The following is an 18,683-nucleotide window of genomic DNA, read 5'->3' as shown; positions in this document are numbered from 1 at the left end:
AAAAAAAAAAAAAAATCCTGAATTAAACTCCAAACTGTAATGTAGGCTACTCCAAAATTAGATGGAACCTTGAAAGTCCTGGCTGGCACCTATGCATAAGAGCAGGTGGGAGTTCCTGAGAAGTGGGACCTTCTGCTAAATCTTAAAGAGGCCACTGGTGCAGCTAGGCTTTTGGTGTGTTGTAGCCAGGCTGTGGCAAAGTCCAGAACTGGCAGCAACTGCTGTGGTCATGGTCCCAGTAAAAAATCCACACTGGGGACATGGTCTGAAAATGTTTGTCTTTATCCATCAGGAGAGTTTGCAGGGAGAGTCAGGCAGTGGGGCTTTGAGCAGAGGTGTGTACCTCCCTGATATACCCCCTATTTGTATGAAGAATCTTCTGGAAGCAGGGACGTCAGGCTGGCCTAGCATGAAGAACTCCCCTGGAGTTGGGAGAAAGAGTTCTGTCCTCAGGTAGATAGAAGGGCAAGGATTGTTGAATGGCCTTGGGAAAGCTGGTTGGCCTCACTTTCCTCTCCATACAGTGGGAAAGGTGGTAATTTGTCTATTCCCGAGGTTGCCTAGAGGATAGGCTAGTGTGGCTATGCCTTATTCTCTGACATCTGATCCCCAGTGCAGCAGGCCCCCATTACCCCTTGCACTGTGCAGTTTGCCCCCCTTCCTCCTTAACACTGGTGCCCCGTAAATCTTTGACCTTGAAGGGGTAAGTAGCTAAAGGTGCCATGATCAGGATCCTCAGCCACCAAGCTATCTTGTTGCAGTTCTTGAAACTTTAGCCAGAAGTGAGGTATCTTGTCCAAGAGCTCCAAGGCTGGTGGCATAGGCTCAGCAGTGCATTTTCCTGGGCTGGTAGAGTGGCTCAAGTGGTAGAGTACCTGCCTAGCAAGTGTGAAGCCCTGAGTTCCAACTCCAGTACCACCAAAAAAATAAGTGAAGTAAAAATAGTGCATTTTCCTTTCTTACTAAGGGCTTGTCACTTGCTTGCCAAAAGGAATGCAAACTTTTATCCCCACCCAGAGGCCTTTTCAGTGTTAGGAGATGACTCAGTCAATCCATCAGACTGTTAGGGAAACACCTACACTGATCCCTTCTGTTGTTCTGGAGTTTTTTCTGAGGGCTAAAGACAAATCAAACATCTTCCCTTGTTGGCTAAGCTACTTTTCTTGTCTTGGAGACATTTTTTCCACTAGCATGGGCAGAACAGGTCCAGCTTTGGGTTACTGGTGCTCCATGAGTCTCAGGTGATAAAGGACCATTTTGATACAGGATTTTGCCAGAGCCTGTCAGGAACTTACCTGTACAGTCTTGCAGAGTTAACATGATAAATGATCTATGCTTTGGGTTTGGTATCAAATCCTAGTCACTACTTATTTAATAGGCCGATTAAGACCTAAGCCCTCTCTTCCTAAGATTTTCCTTTGATCTCTCTAAAGCAGATAGGCTGAGTTTTTGTGTGGCTTTTCTCGTGTATGAGTTCTTGGCCTGCTCTTCCCCTCCAAGTGGAGGTGACATAGCCGTGGGTCATGGTCCAGAGGCCTTGCATGGCACTTGGAGCTGTTCTTTGGAGCCATAACCAATTCTGATAGGTAGGTCTGTGGTTAGACAATCCTCAAATAGTGAGACTAATTCTGGAAACGAGGCCCTTGCTGGCAAGCACTCTGGCAACAACTCTGTCTTGTTGGCATGTTGTTGGGCACAGCCTCTATCTAAGATGCTCAGAGTTACCCTCTTGTCTCATAACTTTGTCTAATAACAAAAAGTGGCCTAGAAGCCAAATGTTTTGCTTTGTTTGACTAGCAGAATTACTTTTTAAAATTGTATTACTTTTCGACACGTTTATGTCTGTAGTTGCACATAAAAATCTGGTTGCCTGGCTTTTTGAAAGGAGATGGAAAATTTAGCAATACTGTACTCTATTTGACATTGTAACTCAACTTTGTTTTATTTACTTATCTAACTCTAAATGTACTCTCTATTAATGTCACTAGTTTTTTGACTCTGAATACATGCTGCCTCCACCTCCTTAGGTGGGTCAGAGTAGGGGAGATGTGACCATGTGTTCAGGAATCCTACCACCCTTGGTTGCATTCACTAGGACTCTGAAGGTACTTTTCTGTTTGTGATCCTTCTCTAATAAATTTATAATGCATTTTTACTCTTTTTTTTTTTTTTTTTTTTTTTGGTGGTGCTGGGATTTCAACTCAGGACCTCAAGCTTGCTAGGCACGCACTCTACCATATAATCCATTTTTTAAAATCCTACATTTTATGAAGCCTTTCTCAATGAATTCAACTTATTTCCCTAGTTGCATTTATTCCTCTAAGCCAGTGGCCCCGGCTTCCATCTTGGGGTGTTTGGAAATGTCTGGAGACTTTTTTGGTCATCTCTTGTGGGGAGAGAATGGGTTGTGTGCTACTAGCATCTAGAGGAGAAGCCAGGGATGCTGCTGAGCATCCTACAGTACACAGGAGACCTCCCCACAACCAGGAATTACCTGGTCCAAAAGTCAGTAGAGCTGCGATGGAAAAACCCTCATCCAGAATCTTAGGTAGTTTAGTGTCTCCTTATATATGGATTTGGAATGGCCTTTATTCTCACTGAGAATTAGAGGAGTCATTGAAAGTTATCTACCTTAGCCAGGTGCTGGTGGCTTACGCCTGTGATCCTAGCTACTCAGGAGGCAGAGATCAGGAGGATCTTGGTTCAAAGCCAGCCTGGGCAAATAGTCCTGTGAGACCCTATCTCGAAAAAACTCTTCACAAAAAAGTGCTCGTGGAGTGGCTCAAGGTGTAGGTCCTGAGTTTAAGTCCTAGTACCTCCCCACCAAAAAAAAAAAAAAAAACAGAAAACCTACCTTTCCTGTTGTAAGTATCACACAATTTTCTTTTTCTTTCTTAGGTTTTTGGAAGAGTTAGAGTTGGATGGAAGAATATTGAATTACAAATTTTCAGTGAAATGTAAAATAATTTCTTCACATTAGGGTTTCTAATGTGTATTTGAGGTATCTGTCAAATTTAATAAATATTTGGGTTAAATTTTAATAATTTCTACTGTAAATATTTTAATCTTTTTGTGGTACTGGGATTTGAACTCAGGGTCTATATCACGAGCCACTCCACCAGCCCTTTCTTTGCGATGGGTTTTTTTTGAGATAGGGTTTCTTGAACTATTTGCCCAGATTGGCTTCAAACTGCAATCCTCCTGATTTCTGCCTCCTGAGTACCTAGGATTACAGTTGTGAGCTACCGACACCCAGCTAATATTTTTACTCTTACACACAATAATTGAAAGTACTATTATCAACTTTTTTTGACTATTCCATAATATAGCTTTTAGCTATAAGTAATATTGTGAAAACAATCAGATTTCCAACAAAAGCAATTGATTTAAATGACAAGAAGTTTGAAATATATGTAATTCTTAAAACACTAGGTGGCCTCACAATCACATTTTTTTTTTACAAAGAACCACATACTAAGTTTCAAAAAAAAATTTAAGTATTGCTGGTTGTGGTGGCACATGCCAGAAATCCCAGCACTGTACTCAGGAAGCTGAGGCAGGAGGATTGAAACTTTTGAGGTCAGCCTGGGCTTCAGTGAGACCCTGTCTCAAAACAAAGTTAAAACAAAATTCCAAGCACATTTTAGCAGTGTCAAAGTTATAATGAACAAATAAACGAAATAGAGACAAAGCAAATTAAATAAAACATTTGAGTTAAATAATCTAGTTTTTGGAGGGGAAAATAAATTTGTGTCCTTATTTAGGAAAACCCCTGTATTTTGAAGATGAATGATGAATGTTCCTATTTTTGCTCTGATCAGAAAGTAAAGACATTCTCTCTCTCTCTCTCTCTCTCTCTCTCTCTCTCTCTCTCTCTCTCTCTCTCTCTCTCTCCCCCCCCCCCAGGAACCTGGTCTATGTTAAGCATACACTCTACTACTGATGTACTAGACCTTCTGTGTTCCTTGTGCTACATTTCAGCATTTTTGTTGTCAAAGGTCAGCTTTGTTTTCACTCTGTACTTTTCATAGCTCTGTAGCTAAAAACCTCCTTCTGCCTACTTTGCCTTCCACATAGCTCTGTTTAAATATCCTCATTAGGGTATATTTTAGCAATGTTTTTTTCCTCTGTGACAAAATGTTGAAATGTCAAAAGATTTGAACTTAAGCTATCATGTTAAACAGATAGGATTGGAATTCATGCCTGATCTTGTCAAGAAAATTGTGTAAGAGCTGGGCTGTAATCCTAGCTACCTGGGAGGTGGAGATCAGGGGTACATGGTTCAAGATCTGCCCAGGCAAAAAGTTCATGAGACCTTATCTCAACCAATAAAAGCTTGGTGCAGTGGCATAGGTCTATCATCTTAGTTACACAGAAGTTGTAAATAGGAGGATTGCAGTTCCTGCCCAGGGAAAAATGGGATACCCTATTTGAAAAATAACTAAAGTGAAAAGGGGCTGGGGCATGGCTTAAATGATAGAGCACCTGCCTGCAAACTCAAGGCCCTGAGTTCAAATCCCAGTGCCATAAAAAATAATAGTAGTAGTCATAAAAGATTTTGAGTAAAGCTATACTGGATGACTGAGGGATAATATGGTTCTGTGTGGATGCACACCCTTGGCTTTTATGGACTATTTTATAACTGTACGTGGGGGACATTAACTTGTAGAATACTGATACACAGCAGTGTAAATGACTTGTCTGTAGAAATTCAAATAAATTTTGACAGAGATGAATGATTTCCGCCTTGATTTCTGCCCCTACGAAAAGAAGGATAATTGAAACATGACATTGTATTGCAGGGTTTCTCAACATTAGCCATTATTGTTACACTTTTTCTCTTTATGGTACTGGGGTTTGAACTCATGGCCTCACGTTTTCTAGGCAGGCACACTACCATTTGAGCCACTCCACCAGCTCCTTTTTTGTGTGTTGGGTATTTTTGAGATAGGCTAGCCTTGAGCCCATTCTCTGTCTCCTGAGCAGCTAGGATTACACGTGTCTGGCAACACTGGGCATTATTTGACTAAATAATTTTTTGGGCTTGGGGCACTGTCCTATGCATTGTAGGGCATTTAGTTGAATCCCTAATTTCTACCCACTGGATACCAGTGGCAACTTAGTTAAAACACTACTGGTATTTGTTCTTGCTTTTTTTTTTTTTTTTTTTTTGATGGTTTGAACTCAGGGCCTTGTGACTCTACCTTTGAGCCACACCCCCAGCTGTTTTTGGTTTTAGTTATTTTCCGTGGGCTGACCTTGAAACATGATCTTTCTGAGCTTCTGAGCTCTGTCTCCCGAGTAGCTGGGATTATAGCATTGTGTATGGTGAGTCTGGTATGTGTAGTTCTATGTAGCGACCACGGGTATTTCTCTGATGGCCTATTTTGGCCTTATATTGCTTTTACTAATTTAGCATCAACACTGGAATCTAAGCACAGTTGTCTCTGGGCTGGACTTTTGCAATTGCATCTCTGATTTTCACCATTCCCTCTGCCATCACTCTCCAATTCAGCAACCAGAATAAACGTTTAAAAACGTAAGTGTGGCTGGGTACAGTGGTTCATGCCTGTAATCCTAGCTACCTGGGAGGCTGAAATCTGGAGGATCATTCATAGGCCAGCCCTGGCATAAAGCAAGAGCCTGTTTCAAAAATAACATAAAATACAATGTGTGCACATATGAGTAAATGAATAAATAAGCCAAAAAAATAATAAAATTCACACACTGAAAAAAAGAAAACATAAAACAGGCTGGCAGAGTGGCTCAAGTGGTAAAATGCCTGCCTGGCAAGCAGGAGGCCCTGAGTTCAAACCCAGTACCATACACATAAAATAAGTCTGACCATCTCAGCCCCATTCAAAATCCTCTGATCACTTTCAGAAAAGAGGCTATGTACCTTATCTAGTTACTGCTTTCCGTTTCCAGGTGGACCTCATTTGCCTACTCAGGTCCTTTGCATGGTTGCTCTTTCTACCAGTTGGACCTGGGAAAGTTACTTGATTGCTGTGTGCCTGCTGCTACATCTGTGAATCCTCTCCTACCTTGCCTACCTCACAAGGTGACTGAGTCTCAGGTGTTTGTCCATTTTTCACTATTGTTTCCTGTTACTCATTCTGGTCTCTTTGAGCTCCTTCATGCTGTGCTAGTAATATTACTGGTGTGAGTCTTATTTGGGTTGGGGTGAGGTTAAAGAGAACCAGCAGAAATCTTTGCCACCTTTTTGTGTATGTGTGTGTGTGTGTATGTGTATGGTAGAGCACTGATAACAGACACTTTCTTCTTCTTGACCTGTTGTTTGCATTTCTATCCTAAATGTTCTGTATGAGGGAAGCCGGGAACTTGGCTCTCCCAGGGACCTTCTGCAGCTGCCAAGCACTATGTCTGGTTGACATTCGGGGGTACAGCAAAGGCTGGAACTGCTGAAAAGTAGAAAGTCTAGTATTTCCTGGAACAGAGAACTGTGTTCTCTATTCAGGTCAAAATCTCAGTTTAAAAAAAAATCCAGCGCTAGAGGTATGGCTCAAGTAGTGGAGCACCTACCTGCCTAGCAAGTGCAAGGCCCTGAGATCAAATCCTAGTACTGACAAAAAATCCAGTGGCTTTGTGTGTGGAGGGGTGCAGGGGGTGGTACTGAGGTTTGAATTCAGGGCCTCCTGTCTGCCCAACAGGTGTTTTACCACTTGTGACACTCCACCAGCCCCAGTGGCTTCTTAGTTCTTCTTTTGAACTATATCATTGTATAAACTATTGATTTGAAAAGAGGTCACCAACTAGAAATAAAATTTGGAAATCTTTCTTTTGGTGGCACTGGGGTTTGAACTCAGGGCCTTATGCTAACTAGGCAGGTGCTCTTGCTGCTTGAGCCACTCCACTAGCCCCTTTTTTAATGATGGGTTTGTTTCCAGATATTTGCCCAGGGCTGACTTTGAACCGCTGTCCTCCTGCTCTCTGCCTCCTGCTCTCTGCCTCCTGAGTAGCTATGGTTACAGGTGGGAGTTACCTGTGCCTCACCCTTTCATATTCTTGATGTTTACTAGGCCGGTCCAAATAAGCTACATAACTTTGATGCCTGTTTGTGTCAGCTTTTGTAAAAAGCTGGGAGCTAGGAGGGAGTAACTCAATTAGAATGAAGGGAGAGTCCAGCACCTATAATCCTAGCTACTTGGGAGGCTGAGAATAGGAGGATGGTGGTTCAAGGCTAGCCTAGGCAAATAGACCCCATCTCCAAAACTAACCAGAGTAAATGGACTGGAGGTGTAGCTCAAGTGTTAGAGTGCTGCTCCAGTGTTTGTGTGGCTAAGGTGGGTAAGGTGAAGAAAGGGAAATGATGAAACTGGCTCACCAAGAGATTCAGTCATGTTTAAATCCTATCATAACTGGGTATGGTTGGCTATTTTGAATATTTATAATATAATTTACTTGATGTCCTATCATATTGTTGAGAAGTTGTATGTTAACAAGGAAAAGAAAAAAAGTTGTATATTGATAAATTATCTTAGTTTTATAAGAGATGATAATTTATGTTAAATTCTTTTACAAGAAAAAGTCTTTCATGAATTAGAATATAGTGTATAAGTTTGTGTTGAATTTAGAGTGGAATTCACTGATTTATCTTTCAGCATTATGTGGCTATCCCGCGGTCAGATTACTAGGATAGAGTGAGCAAAAGGAATAAGCTTGAGTTCTTCCCTGCAGAAGTTTTTCAGGACAGCACCTGGAGAGTGGAAATGCTGAAAAAGAAGACAACCAGCACCCTTCATCTACATTTATTCGCTGTATGATTTTGAGTGCCATCAGCTAATACACCTTGGATTCTTTTTTTTTGGCGGGGGGTGATGATGTTGGACATTGAACTCAGGTCCTTCCACATGCTGGGCAAATGCTCTACCACTGAGCTGCCCACCCAGCTCAACTAATAACATTGTAAAGTGACTCTGAGGGCTTGGAATATAGCTCAGTGGTAGAGCCCTGAATTCAATACCCTCTGTGCATGCATAAATAAACAAAGTGAAATAAGTAAATAGACTCTCCTCATATCTATCTCATAGCCCAGTTGGTACCAATAGGAATTAGGAAGGAGCCGTGTCAACTTGAGACTTGGAAAATTGATGGATGGTACACCCCCCCACACACACATTTTTGGCAGTCCTGGGGTTTGAACTCAGAGCCTTATGCTTGCTAAGTAGTCACTGTACTACTAGAGTCGTACTGCCAGCCCTTTATATGTTGGTTATTTTTAAGATAGGGTCTTGCAGTCAGGCGTCAGTGGCTCCCGCCTGTAATCCTAGTAAGTCAGGAGGCAGAGATCAGAAGGGTAGTGGTTTGAAGCCAGCCTGGGCAAATAGTTCACAAGACCCTATGTTGAAAACACCCAACACAGTAAAAGGGCGGGGGTTGGGGGAGGGCTGGTGGAGTGGCTCAAGTTGTAGGCCCTGAGTTCAAGTCCCAGTACTGCAAAAAAAAAAAAAAGAAAAGATTAGGTCTTTATGCCTGGATTCCAGTCTTCCTATTTGTGCTTCGCCACATAGCTTGGTGTGAAAGGCATGCACCACCAAACACCACTGTGCTCAGATTAAACCCCATTGAAATGAGGTTTTGTGAACTTTTTGGTCAAGCTGGACTTGAATCACTCCAGATCTCTGCTTCCTGAGTAGCTAAGATTACAGGAGTGAACCACCAGGCCAGGCCACGATGCATACTATACCAGATAATATTCATTCAGTGAAGGTGTCTTTAATTCCAAAGAGAAATACACTTAATCTGTATCACTTATTTATGTTTGAAACATGAAGTGTTAACTCTTAACATTTTCTTTTCTGCTAGGCAAATAAGGGAGAGACTGAAGAACCAAGTCACTCAGATGAAGGAAAAAGTACCTGGCTTCACACCTGGCCTGGCAATTTTGCAGGTATTAAATAGTTTATTTCATTGATGTCTTCCTTATTCAATCTCTCCATAGCACTAGAGACAATAGCACTTAGGACCTCTCCCTCCCTCTTTTTTTTGACTTCTGCGAAACCTTTCATATGACTTTCTTAGGGAGGTATAAAAGAATGGTGTGCTTCTAAACTGGGATGGCAGTGACATCCCCAAAAGTGACTTACCAAACCTAGTTTGGTGAGTAAAATGAGTTTAATAGGGGTAACTTTCAGAGTCATGGATGACTAAGGGGGGCTGCATTTGTCCAAAGTCTCCCGTGTCACTGAAATCAACACCTAGCCTACTAAGCTTCTGTTTTATATGGCTCTAAGTCTACAGCAGAATTGATACAAAATTGAATTATAGAGCTCCACCTAGTATTAAAACAGCAGAGGTAACTGCAGGCTCAAATAACATTAAGTTATAGATAAAACCAGACTCAGGGAAGTTGTATGTTTATGTGTGCTCGACCTTGCTCTTACTAGGGATTCTGCTGGTTCTAGCAAACACTGTCCCACTGTCTGACCATGGGAACAAGGCTTTGTTTTGCTACAGTCTGGCATGTAGAAGAGCTAAGTGGTGTTTGTTGCAAGATGGAATTACTCAGGCCAGGAGTCAGAGGACTAGTTACACTACATTGCACCCTTCCCTCTGGCTTGTTCATTCTTTCCTTCTCCTCAACAATGTTCTCTGAGTCTTGGTGAGGATATTATGTGACTGTCTTCTGATGAGAGTAGAGCACTGAGCCATTTTTCCACAGCTACAGTACAGACCACAGCAACAGATACTTCCTCCTGGAGTGACACAATCCCCAGTTGAGCACATGACCCCAATTTCTAGGTGGAGAGCCCAGTCAATGTACAAAAGCCTCATGGCTGTCGAAATGATTGTCATGAATGTTTCCCTAAAACTGGTTTAAAGCATCTGCAACGCTGACCTCATTATCCAGACCATAAGTACAGCACGTGGTGCCATGAAGCACAGGAGCCTCTGTCTAAGGCTATTTTGATTTGCAGTACTACTTTTTTCATTTGGGCTGTCTCCTGATTTAGCAAGAATATGCTTTTTATGTGTATGGTTTAAAGCTTTGGCAGTAAAGTTGGCAAGAGCCTTTATCTGAACAACGGGTCCAGCACCCCGACCTCATTTTCCAGCAGGGTGAAGAGGTATTCCCACCATGTCAGTCTCTAGAGAATGCAGGTTTTTAGGCCAGGTAGGCAAGGTATCATAGGTATCACCAGCAAGAATGACCACCTTGAGTGTGCATCAGCTGGTCCAGTTGTATCATAAATATGACCACAACTGATTTCTACATAATAACCTGTACTTCCTGTGGGTAGTATGCTCCATGTTTGTAGGGGTTTTTTGTTTCCTAGTTTATTCTATTTCCCAAACGTATGGCATTTATACAGCTCCTGGGCTCTTTGCTGCTGGTATTGATGAAGGGGGCTGTCAGTTTTATTTTATCTCTGAAGACAAAGAGGGCATGCAGATGTCCATTGTCAGCTGTCATCCAGGTTACTCCTCACCATACTGTGATGTATATGTCTCAGGATTTATTTATGTGTTCTGTCACTACTGCCAGTGTTAGCCCACGACTGACACTACAAGAGTGTGTGCATACAGAAAAGCCCTACCTTGGTGCCAGGTCCCCAGAATGTTGCTCCAATTTTGGGAGAGAAAAGGCAGCACATTCTAGGGCACACTTGTTTGGTTGAGTAGGGGAAGTTAGATTTGTTGTGGGTGTTGCTGTGGTCACTGCCCACTGCAAGAAGTTCCCCTCAGTGGTGGCTGGCAGCAGCAGTAATGTATGCACATGGACATAAGTGTTGAAGGCAGTTCCACTGGCACATCACATCCACTTAAAAAAAACAAAGGTAGTGACTTCCTTGCTGGGGCCTATGACTTTCCCAGCCTCAGGTTTCTGTCCCAGTTTATAGCATCAAACATGGGTTCCCTCCTGTAGAGCAGGCCTAAGATCCAGTTTGTATGTGGTTGGTTGTATCCATCCTAGTCTGGCCACTACTGCACTGATGGGGACATCCTACAGGGCACGCTGATGGTGTAACACATGGGGTGGGGGAAGCAGAGCAGAACAGTTGGTGACAATACCCCCACCCCCACCCTCCCCTACAGCTAGCATAGTGCCCTTTGCACCATGAATGCTACCCTGTAAAGAGGAAGCTTTCAGTTCAGTCCCAGCTTGATTTCTCTGGGCCGTCTGTCCAGTGTGTATTGTCTTCAGCAATCAGGATGTACAGTCTAGTTCTGGCATACAACCAACAGCAACAGCAGTAGTATGTATGGTGTTGAAGGTGTGGAGCTTCACTGGCCAAAAACTCATAGGAAAATGCCCACCCCTTGCACAGGGGTTTTCATTTAACAATCTTAGGACTTCTAGAAGCATTCTTTTCTACCCACTCATGGTGTCTTTATTTAAATTCTTTCTTTATTTTTTTTATTTTGAGATCGAGTCTTTCTATTATATATTCTAGGCTGGCTTCTAGCTAATGATCCTCCTGCCTGGGTCTTCCAGGAAATGGGATTATAGGTGTGTACCACTACTCCTGACCATTTAAACTCTTCAGTTGTTTTAATATGTGAGCTACTTCTGTAAAGTCTGATTTTTGTATCACCCCAAAAAGGCCAATAGGCTTTTAACCCATCCTTTTATTGGATATATTTTGTTTCCCATCACTGAAATAGATGGACTCCACCAGCTGCTTGGCTTTAGATAGAGTTGCTGCTCAGTACTGTATATCAGGCTTCTGCCCCCTTCTGCCCCTTCCCAAGTTTGTTGGGAATGTTCCTTCAGGTTGTTTCCACCATAGCCCCCGGCTGTAGACCTCAGGGCTCCTAGTAACTTCTAAAACAAATGGGTGTTGGGGCACTTGCATACAATTGCTTAGCTGGCTGCACAAGAATCTCAGCTTGCTCAAAAGCCTCTTGAGCCCTTTTGTCCCAATCCCATATAGCCTTTCCCTCTCTCTCATTCTCTCTTTCTCTGTCTCTCTCTATCTCTCTCTTATAATCTCCCTTTTTATCAGGTTATATAAAGGATAGACAACTTGAGCAAGGTGGGGTATAAAAATGTACCAGTATCCCAGGAATCCTGGGAATACCTGTAGTTGCTCCACATTTATTGGTGTAGACTGCTGGAAAATTTTCTCAGTGACTGTTTTAGGTCTTACCCAGCTACAAAACTCCCCATAATTTTATGACTGTGCTGGCCTCTGCACCTTGTAGAGGTTGATCCCATCCTACTCCTTTAGGTATACTTTGTATATCCTCCAGCTGTTTCTCTAAATCTGTAAGGTAATCAGAGGTTAGCATGAAACATTTTCATAGTGGGCAGGCAGATAACAAGCCAAGGTTCCAGGCCATACTCCCCTAGCCAATGGGGGGACTGTGCAGGTTACTTTGGGGGAGTACTCTGGAGATCCATTCCTGCTCCTTCCAGGTGAGTGTAAACTGGTGGTGGGACTCAGTAGCTAAAGGAATAGTAAAGAGAGCACCAGCATGATCTACACCGCATGATAAGGTCCATCACTTGTTTGTGTTAGTTGTTCAGTCAGGAGAGTGGTGTCAGGTACAGTGGCATGGATAGGGTATACTACTTTAGCTCTCTATAATCCTGGTTATTCTCCAGGAGCCGTCCAGCTTCTCTACTGGCCACGCCAGACTGTTAAATGGACTTTTGATTTTTACATTTTTCAATTTTTTTTTTTAATTTTTATTTTATTCATATGTGCATACAATGTTTGGGTCATTTCTCCCCCCTTCCCCCACCCCCTCCCTTACCCGCCCCCCACCCCCCTCTCCTCCCCATCCCCTCACTACCAGGCAGAAACTATTTTGCCCTTATCTCTAATTTTGTTGAAGAGAGAGTATAAGCAATAATAGGAAGGAACAAGGGTTTTTGCTGGTTGAGATAAGGATAGCTATACAGGGAGTTGACTCACATTGATTTCCTGTGCGTGGGTGTTACCTTCTAGGCTAATTCTTTTTGATCTAACCTTTTCTCTAGTTCCTGGTCCCCTTCTCCTATTGGCCTCAGTTGCTTTAAAGTATCTGCTTTAGTTTCTCTGCATTGAGGGCAACAAATGCTAACTAATTTTTTAGGTGTCTTACCTATTGTCATATCTCTCTTGTGGGCTCTCACTTTTATCTTGTGATCAAAGTTCAATCCCCTTGTTCTGTTTGCCCTTGATCTAATGTCTGCATATGAGGGAGAACATAAGATTTTGGGTCTTTTGGGCCAGGCTGATCGCACTCAGAATGATGTTCTCCAATTCCATCCATTTACCAGTGAATGATAACATTTTGTTCTTCTTCATGGCTGCATTAAATTCCATTGTGTATAAATACCACATTTTCTTAATCCATTCGTCAGTAGTGGGACATCTTGGCCATTTTTCAATTTCTTAATGGTCGTGATTTCTTCACACCTTCTGGCAGTCTACACTGCTTGGTATTAACTACCATGTAGTTAATACCCTGGCTCTCGATCTGCCTAGCCATGAGTTACTGTCTTTACCATGTGCACCCTCGGGTGAAATTCTCCAGTTGTGGTGTGCAGGGTTTTCCCCAGAAGCACATTCACCCCTAGTATGTTTCCTTGCTGAGGATAGATATAAATAGTATATGTCCTGTGGGGGGAATGGTTGCCTGCCCTCAGGATAAGCTTGCTCTTTTTTTTTTTTTGGTGGTAATGGGGTTTGAACTCAGGGCCTCACACTTGCTAGGTGCTCTACCACTTCAGACATACCTCCAAGGCATTTTGCAAGATAACTTCCAGTTATTTTGGAGATGGTGGTCTCATGAACTATTTGCCCAGGCTGGCCTTAAACTGTTGTCCTCCTGATCTCAGCCTTCCAAGTAACTAGACTTACAGGTGTGGCCACCAGTGCCCAGCAAGCGTGGTCTTCTTTATTTGCCCTGCCCTATCTCCATAGCTATCAACAGCTGCCCATTGCCCTTTATGGTTGGGGGATTGTCATGAATTAGGGTACACTCTGCCCCAGTATCCACCAGATCTTAGTGGTCAGTAGTTTCGTAGGGGGCCAGTGTATTCACAGTTCAACATGAGGCCTCCAGATACCCTGTGTGGTTCTCACCTGCAGTAAATCTTGGCTATCCCATCAGAGGAGCAGGGGTGAGAGGTGGAGGGTTGCATGGGAGGGGATCCTATCCCCATTAGATCTTCTGCTTCCAGGGCACCATACATGTGACAGGCAGCTCCTCATCTTCCCCTGCCTTGGTTAACTGTCATTCTGGAGTCAGAGCCTTCCATATGCTGATCAAGATGGCATGGTTTTCTGTCGATTGTATCTTGCGCTTACTAGCACAACACAAATCCTGCCACATTCCTTTTTAATCTTTTGGTTTTGCCCTTATCTGTCTTCATTTAGGACCAATCCTTTATGTTGGGACAAAACTTCAAGATATAAAATCCTTTCTTATCTAGAAAATGTTTTCATAACTTTCTTTACATCTGCTTGCTTTTTCTTTTCTACCTTGTTTCCTACCTTAATATAACAAAATACTCTAAAGATCCAGTCATGAGGCAGAGCAACATAATAAAATAAATTTACCAACTTACCAAGGAAGTTGAATCTAAACTAGATTAATGACAGGATGAAACAAACTAAGATCACTTGTCTACAGCTTGCTAAACTACAAGGTTCTTATTTGCTATGGGTTTTTTTTTTTTTTTTGTAGTACTGGGGTTTGAATTCAGGGCCTCATGCTTGCTAGAAAGGTGCTCTACCTCTTGAGCCACTCCACCAGCTGGATTTCTTTATATATTAACATAAATAAGGTCTTTATGGAAAAAGCTTTTTTTTTTTTTTTTTTTTGAAACAGGGTCTGGTTGCGTAGCCCAAGCTGGCTTCAAAGTGATCTTCCGGTGTGGTGAGATTATAGGCATGTACCAGTATGCCTGGATTAGAAAAATAATGTGGTTTTTTTTTTTTTTTTTTTTTTCTTTTGTAGTACTGGGGCTTGAACTCAGGGCCTTCACCTTGAGCCACTCCATCAGCACTTTTTTTGTGATGGGTTTTTTTTTGAGATTGGGTCTGTCAAACTATTTGCTGGGGAATGACTTTGAACTGTGATCCTCTGATTTCTGCCTCCTGAGTAGCTTGGATTACAGGCATAAGCTCCTGGCTCCTGGCCTGCATTCAGTCTCTGGCTGTGTGCTGGTCTGATTAAAATATATGAAGAAAACTGGCTAGAGATATAGCTCAGTGGTTGAGTTCATGCTACCATGCACAAGACCCTTGGTTCAAGGAAAGAAGGAAAGCAAATCTGTCATGTAGATGATAATTTTTTAATAGTCATCTGAGGTAATTATGGATATTTTCCACTGTTAGTGAGCTTTCATACTTCGTTAAATCTTTTTGTTTTCATACTTCGTTATATCAAGATGCTACAGTTAGAATGGATATTTACCTACAAGTGGTTTTGTAACATCCTTTATTCCTCATTAGGAAAATAATAGCTCACTGAATTGTGCAGATCTTCCAAATGTTAACGTATTTTTTTTAATGCAGCATAAAAAGCCGTATCATTAATAATCACCAGTGATTTCATCTGAAAAGTCTTTATGTATTGAGAAGTTGTCAGTTTTGTAGATCAAAAATTTGAATTTTCATTCAAAATTTCAATTTTTACTTACTTATTTATGCATTGGTGCTGGGGATTGAGCCCTTGACCTACTGCTTGCTAAGCGCTAGCCTGGAGCTTTTGTCATTGGCAACAAAGCACTGGGCTCAAAGCACTGGGCTCGACTGTGTTTTATTTATTTATTTTAGACAGTCTCTTCAAAGCACTGGGCTCGACTGTGTTTTATTTATTTATTTTAGACAGTCTCTTTGTAGCCCAGACTGGCCTCACATTCAGACTTTCAATCCTCCTGCCTCAGGCTGCTGAGTGCTGAAGGTTACAGGCATGAGTCACCATGCCTGGCTCACTTTATTCATTTTTGAGGAAATAATTGCCAAACACTCAAGCCTGTCAGTTATTCTTTCAAGAAACAATGGTATTCCGTAGAAAAGTGCATGTAGTTCAGCTGTCAAGGCAAAAAAGCACAAGTGCTTTCCTAGTAACAGCCACTGTGCTTCCTTCCCTGGGCAGCAGGAATGCTCTATGAGTGCTTCCTCGTTCCGTACATAAAGTACTAAATGCATGTACTCACGGGTTGAGGGAGGTTTAATAAAACAGTAATTTGTATTGCTTTATCAAGGGCATTCCTATGTGAAACTGGCTTCTATTTTTACTGAGAGTATGTGGTACTATAGGATAACCTTGACAACGAGTATGATCTGGTGCTTTTCATTTGTGCTGTCACCAGCTGTCTTACCCACCATTTTTGTAGTGCCACTACAGAAGTTAACACAGTGAAAAAGGCAAGCAACATTGTAGTAGTATGTGACAGGTGTCAGAATTAAAGCGGAGTCTCTTGTGACAGACCCTGACAAGTAAAGCCAGAGAAGCCACAGAGGGAGAGAGCTCTCATTCATGATTATATGGTAAGAACTATGACCAAAGACTGCCAAAACCATAGCCTTGTACAGAACCACAACCTTATGCAGAAAATACTCCTGTCTGCCTAGCAGCTGTGTGTCCATCTGCTATACTGACACCATCCTTGCTAGCGATACTTGTAGCCAGGGGTAATTGTTTCAGAATAACTTAGGAGACCCTCATTTTGCTTTTAGAAACCTTCTCTCACTTTATCTCACATGTATGTATGGATGTTACTATGGCAGTTATAGTACAATATTCACTCCTAAATAAATTATCTTTGAAAGATCTATTTAATTATCTTATTTATATAATTATTTATTTTAGTTTATTGTTTTTACATTTACTCACATGTGTATACATTGTTTGCTTCCCCCCTCCCCATTTATTTAGATTGACAAGTATTATGAAAATAGTTTGCCTCAGATCCCTTCTTTTCTTACAGTACTGGGCGTTGAACCCAGGGCCTCATGTTGGGCAAACATTCTAAGATTTGAACAGCCCTTTGTTTTTATTTTGTTTTTTGAGATAAAGTCTTCCTAACTTGGTCTGAGTTGGCCTAGAATTCTGATCATCCTGCTTCTGCCTCCTGAGTAGCTGGGATTGTAGGTGGATACCACCACACTTAGCTCAGATCTTTTTTTTAAATGTCATTGTTTTTTCATTTAATGGTTGTTTCTCTTTTTAAAGTTTATTTTTATTAATGTATATACTAGTTGTACATTTTAATGTGGCTTAGTGTAATATTTGAATACATTCCTTCAGTGTGCAGCGATGAATTCCAACTTCCCTTCTCCACACTTCTCCACACACTTCCCAACCTCTAGTAGTTAGTATTTCTATTCAGATTGACTTTGTTTGGCTTCCATGAGAGAGAATATGAAAGTCCTTCTGTGTCTGGCTTATTTCACACTGGAGTGTCCTCCACTCCCATTCATTTTGCTGCAAACAACAGGGTTTTGTTTGTCTTCAAGGCTGAATATATTCCATTGTATATGTGTACCACTTTCTTTATCCACTTATCTGCTGATGAGCACCTAGGCTGATTTCATATCTTAGCTATTGTGAATAGTGCCACATAAACACAAGCAGGCAGATAGCTCTTTGGTGTGCTGATTTCGTGTCCTATGGATATATACCCAAAAGTAGGATGGCTGCATCATTGGCTATTATTTTAAAGGAAAACCAAACCAAACAAACAATAAACAAACCAAAAAATAGCAACTGCTAATGAGGATGTGGAGAAAAAGAACCGCTGACACATGGTGGGAATGTAACTGATATAGCTGTTATGGAGAGCAGGATGGAGCTTCCTCAGAAAGCCCACAGAATTGTCTTGGGATTTGCTAGAGTTATATGGGCACACTCTGAGAATCATTGCCCTAGGTGATGTCATCAGACAGGACAGTAACTTCCAAATCTAGATCCCTTGTCAGTTGGGGACTCTTGGTTTCTGAGACCCCACTCATTTCCCTTCTTCAGTCTCCTTTTCTTGTTTTTTCATCTCCCAGATACCTGAACTATTTGAACATCTTAGGGCTCAGCCCTCAGATCTCTTCATCTTACTCTTTCCTTAAGTGACCTGACCCAGTCTACTTGCTTCATGAGTGAACACTTCCAAATTTAAGTCTCTATCTAGTTTCTTTCCTGAGCTCCAGATTCATCCAGTAGGGAGGCATTCGATAAATATTTGTCTGGGCAGATGTACAGATGAATGCTTGAAGGATTTAGTTGGATGGCAGAAAGTGCACAGCTTCCATTTGAAACTCTTTTTCAGAAATAATTGACTTCCTTGCTTCTCATTCTATCTCTATGTGTGTCTCCACATCCATCATTTAATACCTTACTATATTTCTGTCCCTTGTTTGTCCCTGTTTCATAATGAATAGTGCTTAAATATCACCCCTATTGCCCCCTGCTGCCGTTTATCTAAGAGGCCTTAGCTGAAAAGAAAGGCACAGAAGGCCTGCCTTTCTGTGTTCTCTGCTGTGGTGGTCTTACTCTTTTTCTTTCTTTCTTTTTTTATTTTTGCAAATTACTAAGAATCAAAGGTATATGTGGTAGGTGTATAGTTAGGGAATGGTTATTTCTTGACTTTTTCGTGTGAATTGTTGTAGAAAGAAAGTAAATGTCATAGGCAAGAAATCTGTCTCTGCGCTGGATGTATAGCTCACTGGTGGAACACTTGCCTAGCATGTATGAGGTCCTAGGTTTGATCCCTAGCACTGCAAAGG

The 18,683-nt window shown here is 41.8% G+C and overlaps 2 protein-coding genes across 2 annotated transcripts in view; one reads left to right on the top strand and one right to left on the bottom strand.

The window, feature by feature from the left end:
* The window catches only part of LOC141421555 (uncharacterized), a 122,182-nt gene that overhangs the window by 54,680 nt on the left and 48,819 nt on the right, over positions 1-18,683 (bottom strand). The window lies entirely within an intron of this gene.
* Mthfd1 (methylenetetrahydrofolate dehydrogenase, cyclohydrolase and formyltetrahydrofolate synthetase 1) overlaps positions 1-18,683 on the top strand; it is a 68,642-nt gene that overhangs the window by 6,788 nt on the left and 43,171 nt on the right. The window contains exon 2 of the mRNA XM_020170907.2: positions 8,827-8,911. Coding sequence (XP_020026496.2) covers positions 8,827-8,911 — 85 coding nt within the window. The remainder of the gene's footprint in view (positions 1-8,826; positions 8,912-18,683) is intronic.

Source organism: Castor canadensis, chromosome 3 (genome assembly GCF_047511655.1).
Source record: "Castor canadensis chromosome 3, mCasCan1.hap1v2, whole genome shotgun sequence".
NCBI classification, from domain to species: Eukaryota; Metazoa; Chordata; class Mammalia; order Rodentia; family Castoridae; genus Castor; species Castor canadensis.
This window is presented reverse-complemented; position numbering and strand designations above follow the sequence as displayed.